We start from the raw sequence: 13254 nt of genomic DNA, 5'->3' as shown, positions 1-13254 counted from the left end.
CAAGTTACTTAGTGACAACCTGCTCCAAGTGAAGAATTATTCGAGGCTAAAGAAAAAATCTTCTTTTTTTTTCTTTTTTCTTTTTTTTTCTTTACTCGTGTAATGGTGATCAAAAATAAAAGTAACAAAGGTTCATATTTTATTTAAAAATAAACTAAAATGAATAATTATATGCAAAAAGGAGCATTACAGTGAATCCTGTACTGAGAGTACATGTGTTTCATTATTTTCCACCCCTGGTAAGAAGTCATTTATACCTGCTGCTTTATTGCCTGCTGTGTTGATGATAAAGCAGTAATACTTGTGTTTTAGGATACATCAACAAGGATGTCTTTATTATGTATGTCACTATTTATATGCACGCACTTGCATACTTAATTAAAAGCAAATGTAGAGGTTTTGTCGTTGGAATGGATTTGCAAGCTGAGCAGACATCCTTATTACTGGAAGGGTAGTGTATATTAATTACACTAAGATGCTACTGTTGCAGACTAATTTTCACTAATGAACTTGAAGTTATATGGATATTGACAACACCTGGCTTGAATACAGGTTTACATAAGAAAGCGCTAACGCTTTATAGGATTTCTGAGGTTTCGCTTCATACTGAACTAATCAGGAAGTAACTTTTTCTACCCGCACACAGATCATCAGTATTAGTACTGTCTCCCTCCTCCTTCTCCACAACTTATATACCATCACTACAATAGATCTTAACCCCTTAAATTCATTCTGTATTCTTGTAAATACTTTCACTGTATTTACTCAATAATCCGTAGTATGTACTGAATATGCTTTAAGATGAATCCCTGAACATTAAGTTGAGAGTTTAAAGCATTCATTTAGGGCGTATATACTGTACAACGTTATTATTAAAGTATTAAGGAAACGAACATAAGCAAACAGAAATAAGTTTTCTACATGTACATACACCAGTGTTAGGGTATAAGGTTGTACTTTATGCTTTAGGGCTGGGCGATATGACAAAAATATCGTATCACGATACTTCAGGACATTTCTACGATACACGATAGTTTATCTAACAAACTGTCTGCAAAACAGTAGTAAAATAAACAAAAATCGTTCAACGTAGTTCGACGACACTTTTCTTTAATGCCTAGAAAGACAGAAGATTAATGCATCCATTCCGTACCGTTTAATTTGTTTGAAATGTTTCAAATCATATTACATTAAATCGCACTTTGTGGTAATTGCTTATTTAAAAAATGTTATTTATTTACATATTACATATATTTATTAAGTACAATAGTTTTTGTTTGCTAAGATGATAAAAATCTACCTATAGTCTTTGATAAAAGATCAAAATCCGTCTGTTTAACATCTTATTTTAGCATCTTATACTTTCAGTATGTTAAGACTGTGCTCCTCTGTACTATTGAATATTTTTGGCTGGAATGTTAATGCTGTCATTTCCTGTTGCAGGTGGAGAGTTGTGGATCACTGACAGAGCTGGTGGGTGTGTCCAAGAATCACAGAGGAACGGGAATCCAGTCCTGTTCACAGCTTCAGGTTCATAATGGTGATGTAGGAGAGAGGCATGGCAACAGATCCTCCGAAGGCTCTCATCCCACACAGGAGCAGAATGCTCTGGAAAACGGCCTCCCTCGCCAGGCTGCCTGCAGCATGAGCCCTTCCCCAGAGAACGGATTTGCCGTTGCCCAGGACAAGTGCGACTCCGAGAAGGACAAAGACGAGACGCTGCCAATTCTACCTCGCAAGAAACGAGGAAGACGGAAACTGGAGCGACCAACCAAATGTGAGTTACACTTAAGCGTTGTGTTACAATAGCCGCCTGCTGTTTGAGTCAGCGCGTGTCATCATCGTCCGCGTTCAATCTTCAGCCTTTAGTGATGAACGGAGAGGAGTTGTAAAATAGCACTCCCATAGCATTCTTTGGTTGTGGTCGTGCGTGTGGAAATTTGGCAGCTGTGGCTTTCCACGACGGGTCATTATTCATGTACATGTACGTATTAATTGGGGAAAATATAAGACTACTTTCTCAAAGACAGCACACTCAATAAAAGCACATACAGTGATGCGTAAAAAGCCTTTGGGTAGTTAAAGGTAAACGCAAATGAGCATTAATTAAAAGTAACACTCATTTCGTGCATTTAGCAAAAATGCCACTGACTAGAAGAGGTCACGTTTGATTTCCCAACTTCTGCTTAAGACCGTGCATTAAATTCCACCACACATAATTTAGATTAATGGCTCAATCACATGCCCTGTTGGTGGGATGTAGCAAGTGCATGACTGTATTAGATTGGTAATTACAAATACTGGAGAGACCTCATGTTTTTTTATCTATCGAAATCACTTAGAAATGGCTCGGGAGAGCAAAATTATTACTTATGCAAAATTCTAACAGATTTTGATTCATTATCCTGTGCTTTTGGGAAACATTCCTTTCATCTCAATAAGGACCTCCCAACCACACTGCTAACACAAACTCTTTTAGATTATTATTCAGTTATTCATCTTAAACCATATTATTCAGCAACTACAGTAAATGAACGCTTAAACTAGTGCTCCAGTATGTTTAGGTGGCGCTGGTAAAATTTCATGCCAGTTTTCATGACTCCAGGAGGAAGATCGCTTGCTGCCAAGTGCTTTGGCTAGTTGTTGGAAATACTTAAGCAAGCGATAGAACATAAGTAAGATGAAGCTTATTTTCTTCCCTTGAGAAAAGGAAAAGAGAAATATGATACCGGTGATAGGTGAGACCATTAAAGTTCCTGTGAAGTGCCCTGAAATGTACAGCATTATTCAGTGTGTTGACATAGGCTGCGTCCGAAATGGCGTACTACCCTAATACGCAGTAGGCAAAAAGCAGTACGCTACAGGGGTAGTATGTCTGAATTCTCAATAAGAGAGAAACAATAGGCGAGAAACACCCGGATGGTGTACTGCTTCCGGCGAGATTTTGCAGTGTGCAACTGGTGGACACTACGCGACTCAAAAATCCCATAATGTGCGGTCGAGCTCAGAAAAAAAAATGTCGGAAGACAGCGCGTCGGCTCTTTTTAAGTATTAAACGCTGGTTAAGCAGGACTTGTTTTACAGTACCCAAATAAATCGTCAACTTGTTGAAGGTTTAAACAAGAAAACAGTTGTCACAGCATTTGAAACCTTTTTTGTGATCTCCATCACGCCTTATCTGGTCATAGCACAGTGAAATTGTTTTCTTCGCAAAACTCAGCCTGCCAGGAAGTTTGGATAAGAGCGCAGGGTCAGCCATGATATGGTGCCCCTGGAGCAGAGAGGGTTAAGGGCCTTGCTCAAGGGCCCATCTGGTGGTCCCTTTATGATTTTTGTGGTTATGATGACGTTGAAGGTCACATGACAATGCCAACATTGTCCAGGATTGTAGTCATATTACACGCATATACTGATTAGTACGTACTGTTTCAACGGCCGTGCAGTAGGTACTGTCACAGTATGCGGTTTCGGACGCAACCATAATTTCCACTGAATCAGGAAATCAGGGCAGGACGTATCGAGTGGCTCCTCCCCCTTTTAAAATAGCCAGTAGTGTTTATCACAGCCTGGGCTAAGCCGTACTTGACAGTTAGTAAGATGGATTTTTATAATGTTGGTGGCGGGGCACTTCAGATTCTAGAGAGATTGGACAGAAAATCTGAAGAGAAGCTGAAGTGCAGAATTACGTGTGTGTGTGTGTTCTCCCTGTGATTCAGGGCTTTCCTCTGGGTACTCCGGTTTCCTCCTCCAGTCCAAAGACATGCGTTGTAGTCTGATAGTCTGTAGTGTGTGAATGTGTGTTTGATTGTACCCGGCACTGGGTTGGCACCCAGCTAAGGGTGTCCCTAGACTTGTGCCCCGAGTTCCCTGGGATAGGCTCCCCACAACTCTGTAGGATAAGTGATACAGAAAATGCATGGATGGAATATCTGACGCAGGACTGTCACTTCTGCGTTCTATGGAACGTCACAAACATACTTTTAAAACACATTAAATTCTTGAATTTTTATTCTATTAGAATATTCGTTTAATCATTCGTTTAATTCTTACCAACCAAATAAACAGATCCAGTTTTACAGAGTAAGAGTATGAATATATTTTGTTAGGTGGACTAAAGCTTTTGCTCAGTACTAAAAGATGATCCTACTGTCAGTCAGACCTCCATGCCCTCAACTCTCTCTCTCTCTCTCTCTCTCTCTCTCTCTCTCTCTCAATCTCTCTCCCTCTCTCTCTCACCATATTTCCTGGCCAGAGCAGGCTATGACCTTGATGAGAGCAGTAAATAAAGCCCAGGGAGACAGCTGTCTCCTGGCAACCTGCCCTCGGTGGGTGCAGTGCGTGGAGAGACAGCAGTGCTGTGTTATGGCCCCTCTCTCAGCAGGGACTCTGCCAGGTGGATGGCACTCTGCCCAAGCCACTTACACAGTGCTCCAAAAACACAGTATGCACTCATTCACCCAGTGCAAACACACCATATCCCAAATAGATAGGATACACATTTAAGCCCTGGCCCTAGATCAGCCGGTTAACCCAGGCACTATATTTATTTATATACTTAAAAAAAAAAATTATTCTATTAAAATATTAGTTTAATCATATATATTATTATTACCAACCAAATAAACACATCCAGTTTTACAGATTAAGAGTATGAATGATTATAAACACTCATATATATATATATATATATATATATATATATATATATATATATATATATATATATATATAAAACTTCTAAAATTATAAAACATAACATATACACATATACACACACGCGCGCACACACACACACATATATATATATATATATATATATATATATATATATATGCATACATACATACGTTCTATATATGTAACAAGATTATGTATTTATGTATTCTTTTACTGGATGCACAATAAAGCACTGATAATTAAACTACAGTACTAAATTAATAATAAAATCTCACGTTCACTGCACCTTGTGGTTTCTGTTGCTCGCTACGCTTAGACATATTATTTTACTTGTGTTTACTTTGATCATACCGTTTTAATTAGACACTACAGAGCTTACTCGTGCTCCCAATGTTTATCACCGCATCTACACTGCGAATGAGGAGCAACACGGCCTCGTTACTAATAGATACACTGCAAGCGTGCAAATGCAACATATGATGACATTAAACTGGAATTAAACAAAATCTTTCAGCAGTTTCTCCAGCCCTTTGAACAGTGCAGCATTTTGGATATAAACATGTTCCTGCTCGTGCATCACTGTCGTGCTTCCGTGCTACACAAGCTCAATTTTGCAAAGTTTACAGGGTACAGTCTTCTCCGTGGCATTTCATAAAAAATGCTCCCCTGCCTCATGTCTCTGGTTGATGGTGACTGAGGTCATGTTGGGTATAAACGGTAGCGTTGACATAAACAATAAACAAGACATTTATTTTCGTTGACGCTGGGGATTCTGCTAAAGCTATAGCCAAGTCCTCCTCAAGCGTACTGAATAGCAGCAATCAAACATGGAGCAGTCATTAAATGCTACAGGGCTGAAATTGTGTATTCACATTTCAACCTGAACTGGCACAGATCTGGCTTTTAGTAATAACAAATAACCAGTCTTTTACAAATAGCTGTTGCACAACTGTGCAGAATCAAGCTGAATCGTCCTGCATAGCATTCTGAAGTAGCGAGACAGCAAAAGTGTAAAGTGACAGCTTGAGCGTGTGCATGAGGTTCGGCTTGTCTTGCAGGACTGAAATAGTACTGCCTATTTATTTCTGTCTGTCTGTCTGCTATCAGAGATTTGAATGTATAACAAATGACGTACTTTTTATCACAGCGTAGTTAAATTCTCAGATCTGGTCCGAAGGAGTGCTAGGACAATAGTGCTACTGTAGGTGTAATTCAAATCACTGGTTTATATTCAATTCAATTCAATTTATTTGTATAGCGCTTTTAACAATGGACATTGTCTCAAAGCAGCTTTACGGAAACATATAAACACAGGATACAGATTTGAAGTGTGTGAATTTATCCCTATTGAGCAACACAGAGGCGATGGCGGCAAGGAAAAACTCCCTAAGACGATATGATGAAGAAACCTTGAGAGGAATCAGACTCAGAAGGGAACCCATCCTCATCTGGGTAACAAGGGACAGTGTGAAAGTAAATAGAAGTTCATTATGGTTTTTATATGAAGTTTATATGAAGAACAAGGTTTTTTTTTAACTAAGTCCACTGTTCACTAAAGGAGCGTTGAGCTTTATATGAATGTACTTCTTTTAATGTTTCTATAGTATCAACGTATTCACGTGGACTTGTATGGCAGCTATAAGCGTATAAATTATATAATCGAAGGCAAATAATAAACATATTAAAAAATGGGTTGTTATTTACAACCCATTCTCACAGAAAAAAAAAATGTTTTCATGCAACATTTCTGCAATTTGAACTTGAGCATTCTGTCACAAGTGTACAGTATGTCGCATAGCAACGTATCAAACGTCCATTCAGATGCTCTGTGTGTTACATGTGCCAGGTTTTGCATCAACGTATTTTAACTAAGACTACCGCTATATGAATAAAATCTATTTGTTATAAAATTTTTCACATTTTTTTAAAAACATATTGAGACCATTCATGCGTAAGGTTTGTGCTTTTCACGACATATGATTAAACTTATTGGGCTCATGAAACTACCCCTCTTCTTTGCAAACACAATTGGAGTTGCAGGTCACATGGGAATTCAGATGCAAGAGTTATTTTCAAAATCTGGATAGTTTTTAGGCTGTAAATTCTTTAGACTATTGAGAATTTTGAAAATACCCGCGTAACCTTACCACGTTACTACGTGATTTGCAAGCTTGATGTTGCCAAGATCTTTTGGTTTACTATACATAGCCTACTGAATTATGCATATTGAAAGTGTCCTTCTGTAATCCTTCTGTGGATTGGACGATAAAAACAATCCATTTCCGGCATACAGTATGGAAGGCGTGTTCAGGTTGTAGGACTGGATCACAACATTCTTCTTTGTTATTTCCTCCGACAGTGATCCACACCTGTTTGCCAGTCTCAGAAACATTGATACTTGATGTTTATTAAAAAAACCAGATCCTTTAATATCATATTATTCTGAGCTCTTTCAAGCTTCTAAACAGTGTGCAATGCAGAATACTCTAACGTACAGTTAAGGTTCAAGAGTGTTTAATACAATTTTTATGTCATTCATCTGGAAAGCAGAGGAAGGACCTCAGCTCAGTGCTTTCCACACTGAAATCTATACCGGCACAGTATATCAGCTACACTCATGAACCCGCTGACCTCGGCAGTGGGAAGGACCCCTCCTCTGCCTCAGTAACCGGTTATGTAGTCATTTCTTCCCATTGTGAGAGAAAGTCTGTGAGTGGGCGAGAGAGAAGGAGAGATGATCGAGATGCCTGTTAGTACAGTAGCTGGGAGCGAGGAAAGTCCAGGAAACAAACGCGAACGTCTTTTACTTCCATGCGGGTTTGATTTTGGGCCGCACAAGACGCTAAATCTATCATAGGTACATTAGGAATAGCACGACTGCGAGTACCAGCGGACTTTTAAAGCAATATTTGATGAACAGACATGGTGATATATCTAGGGGCGATCCAGTGGTTCTCATTCATACATTTCCCCCCATTTTAATGCATCTGATTCACTTTGTCAGGCAGTTATCAAAGTAATAAAGTAATTATGGAGACAGGTGTGTGAGTAAAGAAAACACAAGCATGTGGAGGTCTAGGAGTGAGAGTCACTGCGTTCACCTGTGTTGTTACTTTGTTATGATAGGCAAGGCATGATTATTGCTATGTAGATGATTTTTGCATTTAGAATTTATAAGTCTTTGTCCCTCTCTTTCTCTCTCTCCTCTCTCTATTTTACCAGATAGATAGATCGATAGATAAGAGAATATATGAGACAACATAGAAACAGGTGACAAATTAAAGGAACAACCAACATTAAGTGTTTTACTAACGTATTCGGCCATTACGAATCACCACAACAGCTTCAGTGAACTTTGGCACAGATTGTACAAGTCTCTGGAACCGTACTACAGGGATGAAATGCCAATCTTCCAAAAAGATATTCTTCCAGTTGGTGTTTTGATGATCGTGGCAAAGAGTGCCATCTATCACATCAATCCAGAACCTCTGATATGTGTTCAAATCAGGTTGAGATTCTGTGATCATTGTCATCAAACCTTGACATCCACCATGTCAGTGAAACCACTCCAATCAAGATAGAAATGTTTCATCATAGCATAAATGTGATTAGTCAGAATATTGCAGTGACCATTCCCTCTAAAGAGACAAGCAAACCCAAAGCATGCCAGCAAAATGCTCACAAAGTATCTGCACTCTGTATGTTTCCACTCATATAGTCAGCTTTTATAATGATGAAAAATGCTTTGTCTGTGTTTAAGACTGGTTCACCGATTACATATCTTTATGTGGATGGGTAAAATTGTTGAATCTAATAATCAATATCAAACACCTCGTATTAAGTCAGTGATGTAATTATGTAATTGTGACATAGAAACAATGAAAAAATCCCTTCAAGGATGATTATTTTTATTGGTTTTACAGCTTCTGAGGTTTATGATAAACTGAATGTTTAAACTCACACATAAGTCAAATAGCAATTAGGGCAGTATAACGGTAGAACTTCTGGAAAGCGAACCTGGGAATAGGGATTTGATATTTATGTGTCAGGTTGGAGGTGTAAATTTAATGAGCTCCACTGAGGTTGGCTGTCCTTCACAGGTTTCCCATGCTCTTCTTAAGACGATGTCTTATTGCTCATGAATCATGAATCAGTGTTATAGCCTTGCTAGTGTTTCAGGTCACTAGCAATCGTAGCCTCTCGTTACCCCCTGCCTGCTCTTCTCATTCCAGGCAAACAAAGCTGTTTAGGAATGAACAATGAAAAAAAAAAAAAAGTGTAAATCGATTCCAAGGAAGGAGAATAACCACAGCTTGTGATAATTTTTATTTAAAAAAAAATAAAGAAAGTTCATTTTCTGTTTGAAGAAGCGCATTAAGTGAGCTGTTAAAGTTTTCCATGAATGTTTCATTCCGTGAGATTTTTATCTTTCATAACTCTGGTCTGAATTTCAATAATTCTGCTTTAGAATTGCATTCCAATTAATTTCTTGCACATTTTCCTGAGAACTGCAAACCTTCTTGTACGGCCTCCTGATTTACAGTGTGAGTAGCTTTAGATGAACGATATGTGATGCTTGTTCAGCATTTCTCCAGGCAACATAACATAGTTTGCACTGGACCTTGGTGGGATGTAAAAGTTTCGCTTTTACGAGTCAGCTAGCTGCAGATGTGTTCAGCCCAAGTGGCTCTTTACGTATGCTAGGAGTTAAGGTTAGTGTGCAGCAGGCAGTGGGGGTAGGGAGGGACAGAGCTAATAGCACGCAGCTGTGGAGCCTCAGCACGATGAGATGTAGGGTCAGGGCTGTGAGCAAAGCCAAAGTAAACCTGGCCTCCCTCCATACTCATCACCACTCTGGCTCACACTCCATAACCTCCTGCTTCCTTCATCCTCAACCACAACCTTCTGAGTCACACAGTTTCCTTGTCTCAGTCACCGAGACTGTACCGTCTTCATCCAGGTAGCCTGACACTTCAGAATGCGCCAGGCGCGCCACAATGTTAATGACCCTCATTGCTCATTTGTCATTTGAGCCTACATCTGGCACACACTCAGGTCTGTTGAGCTGCTGGGAGAGAACTGGATGATATAGACCTGGACTGAACACATTCATACGACCATAACCTCATTTATGAAAAAGACCATTATAATGAGGATACATCAAGTGGCACTTTGTACCGTAGTGGGGATCTTATTGAAACAGAATTTTTAAATGACTGCAATGCCACTGCTTGCACATTGCTTGACGAAATTGACGGTGCACTTTACAGGGTGAATTAGCTCAAAAATGACTTTTCCACATGTTCTCAATGGAGCATTAAAATGCCAAAGCAACTCAAAGGTTACTGGGCAAGAATTTTGCTTACAGGCAGCAGAATATGAACTCGAGTATCTGCCGTATGTACGGCTTAAAACACACACGCACGCACACAGCATGGGGCTTTTCTGCTTAGCGTCAAACAATCAAGCAGTGCTGTTGTGAATTATTTTGAAGTGGTCTTTAACTTTTAAAGCACATCTAAATCACATTTTAACAATATCCAAAAGTTAACACACATTGCACTGGCACTGTTTTCACTTGTACATAACAACCTTCGTATGGCTTTGAATAAAAATAGATCTATAGCGTCATAACTTTGTCATTTTAGAATGACCGAACACTATACAACAACCTATAAAAAACAATGTGGTACTGTGTTACCCCTAAATATAGATCAGTCCTATCATACAGCTAAGTCCATTGTCAAATTCTTCATCCATCCATCTGCATCATTAGTCTCAGATGCTCTTTTAACCAGTAGTCTTTCATCCTCTAGTATTTCACTGTGTATGTGTGGAATATATACAGTGGAGCTTGAAAGTTTCGAATTTTCTATAAATGTGCATAAATATTCCTTAAAACATGAGCAGATTTTCAGACAAGTCCTAAAAGTAGACAGAGAGAACCCAATTAAACATAATGAGACGAAAATATAACACTTGGATATTTATTTATTGAGGAAAATCATCTAATATTTCATATATGTGGCTATCAAATGTGAACCTCTAGGATTAACAGTTCATTTGAAGGTGAAAATTAGTCAGGTGTTTTCAATTAATGGGATGACAATCAGGTGTGAGTGAGCGCCTTGTTGTATTTAAGGAACAAGGACCTATGAAAGTCTGATCTTCACAACACATGTCTTTGGAAGTGTATCATGGCACGAACAAAGGAGATTTCTGACGACCTCAGAAAAAATTAGTTGTTGATGCTCATCAGGCTGGAAAAGGTTAAAAAACTAAAGAGTTTTGACTCCACCAATCCACATTCAGACAGATTGTGTACAAATGGAGGAAACTGAAGACCACTGTTACCCTCCCTAGGAGCGCTCGACCAACAAAGATCAGTGCAAGAGCAAGACGTGTAATAGTCCACGAGGACACAAAAGAACCCCGGGTAATCGCTAAGCAACTAAAGGCCTTTCTCACATTTTTAATGTTAATGTTCATGAGTCCACCATCAGGAGAACACTGAACAATAATGGTGTGCATGGCAGGGTTGCAAGAAGAAAGCCACTGCTCTCCAAAAAGAACATTGCTGCCCTTCTGCAGTTTGCTAAAGATCACGTGGACAAGCCAGAAGGCTATTAGAATACGCTGTACTGAGGAATCGGCTAAAATTCCTCCAAGCCGATGCGCAGGACTGATCAACGCATATACCAGATACTGAAAGCAAAGGTTAACATATTATTACCACTCACAGATATGTAATATTGGATCATTTTCCTAAATAAATAAGTATAATATTTTTGTCTCATTTGTTTAATCGGGTTCTCGTTGTCTACTTTTAGGAAGTAGTGTGAAAACCTGATGTTTTAGGTTTATATTTCTGAAGAAATCCAGAAAATTCTAAAGGGTTCACAAACTTTATAGCACCGCTGTACAAAGAGAGTGTTCATCTCTAGATCATCGTATAGAAGAGCTACTAGGAGAGCTTAGATTTCCTAACAGATATCGATCTCCAGTTTGACAACGTCTGGATGGACTTTCCAGACCTTTTGCGGTAATTATTTCTTCTTGTGCGGTTGTGTTTCTCTCTAGATGTCGAGCACCGGGAGGACGAGATCGGGGACTCTTCGAAGAATGAGGTATGGGATTCTCATGGTGTGGTCCAGCCGTCCTCTATCTCTGTGTGTACTGTATATTGTATACGTGTACATTGTATACATGTGTGTATGTATACAATATGTTCCACTACATTGTTTTTTTTTTTTTTCTTTCTTCTTCTTCTTCAATATTCTGTTTGCAGTGAAGAGGTTTCTAGTAGCATGATTACAAAAACAGTTCCAAAGCTATTTTCCTGATATGGGGTAGTTGTGAAAGAAATGGTACCCTGATGGCTACTAGATTTGAAATATCAAATACACTTGGTCCTCCGGTTGAATGGAAATTCCCGTTCCTCTGCAAGCGGTGGCCGGCTGAGGGGATATAGGAAGACAGGCCAACAAGTATAGCTCCTTGTCTGAGTGCTCACACACTCTATAGACTGCCCAGCTCTGTGGTCTTTTTCCTCGACCACACCCAAACCTCCAACGAGCAAATTCTCCCGTAGATCTGCCAGAAACCAAAAACACCAGCTTCCTTCCCTTTTTTTTAATCGCTAGCACAGAAAGATAAGGTGAGTGAATTAAACAAGCGGTTATTTTTTTTCTTTTCTTTTCTTTTCTTTTCTTTTTTTATTTGTCCCTTTAAGCAGGGAGCTCGAGGCAGGCTACGTGGGGGAGTGGGCTGGGAAATCAGTCTGCGCCAGAGACCCATGCCCAGAGTAACCTTCCAGGCCGGTGATCCTTATTACATTAGCAAGAGGACCAGGGAGGAGTTGCTGGCCAAGTGGAAGATGGAGGTGAGTACTGGAGAGATAGGCAGGTAGAAACGCAGGACCTATATGCATCGACGAGTGCTGCTCCACGATCACATTCGCTCTTAATCGTGTTGGTTAGGATTTGGGAAAGGTAAAAGCCGGTCTTGGGTCGGCGTTGAAAGTTGGAGATGTTTGTTACAACCCAAGAACTTATTCTTGCAGAGAGACTTGAGAGTGAGGAAAAAACACGCGAAAGCCAAGTGTATTTGATGACTCATCTGAAGGTACCATTTATTTCATGAGCAGTTTTACTGGTTGTATGTTAAACCTGAATCCCATCCTTTTTTAACGCATATTAGATGTGTGTAGTGATAGTGGATTGTCCTTGAATTCTTAGAAGAATATGGTGTTGATTAATTTTCTGTAACAGTACAGCATCATTCCTATAGTAACAGCTCATATGGAGGGACGCTCTACATAGTCTAAGGCTAATAATAAACAGATTTTTTAAAAAAATGATAGTTGTAAATGTGGTGAAGCTTTCCGTTAGGAGACATTTATTTAACATTTATGGAAGGAGTCTCAGTTGTCAGCACTTTGAACTAAAGTCTTCAGGACAGAGGAGTTTGTGCTTTCCGGTTTCACAGTCACATGACAGGCCATGTTGGTTTTTATTTTAATGTCTCGTTAACGTAAAGAGCTAGAATACAGGAGAGGCTGGTGAGGAAACGACTGTT

General features: G+C 39.3%; 1 protein-coding gene across 4 annotated transcripts in view; it reads left to right on the top strand.

Annotated features, from left to right (window-relative positions):
* The window catches only part of dnmt3ab (DNA (cytosine-5-)-methyltransferase 3 alpha b), a 64232-nt gene that overhangs the window by 13848 nt on the left and 37130 nt on the right, over window positions 1-13254 (top strand). For 3 of the 4 annotated variants that reach the window (XR_008396946.1, XM_017476842.3, XM_017476841.3), the window contains exons 4-6: window positions 1444-1777; window positions 11758-11804; window positions 12410-12559. Coding sequence is in view for 3 of the 4 variants with exons in the window: in XM_017476842.3 (XP_017332331.1) it covers window positions 1444-1777; window positions 11758-11804; window positions 12410-12559 (531 nt within the window). In the remaining variant the exon portion in view is untranslated. The remainder of the gene's footprint in view (window positions 1-1443; window positions 1778-11757; window positions 11805-12409; window positions 12560-13254) is intronic. The other variant, XM_017476843.3, reaches the window with a different exon arrangement.

The sequence above is a fragment of the Ictalurus punctatus genome, chromosome 9 (assembly GCF_001660625.3).
Source record: "Ictalurus punctatus breed USDA103 chromosome 9, Coco_2.0, whole genome shotgun sequence".
Lineage (NCBI taxonomy): Eukaryota > Metazoa > Chordata > Actinopteri > Siluriformes > Ictaluridae > Ictalurus > Ictalurus punctatus.
This window is presented reverse-complemented; position numbering and strand designations above follow the sequence as displayed.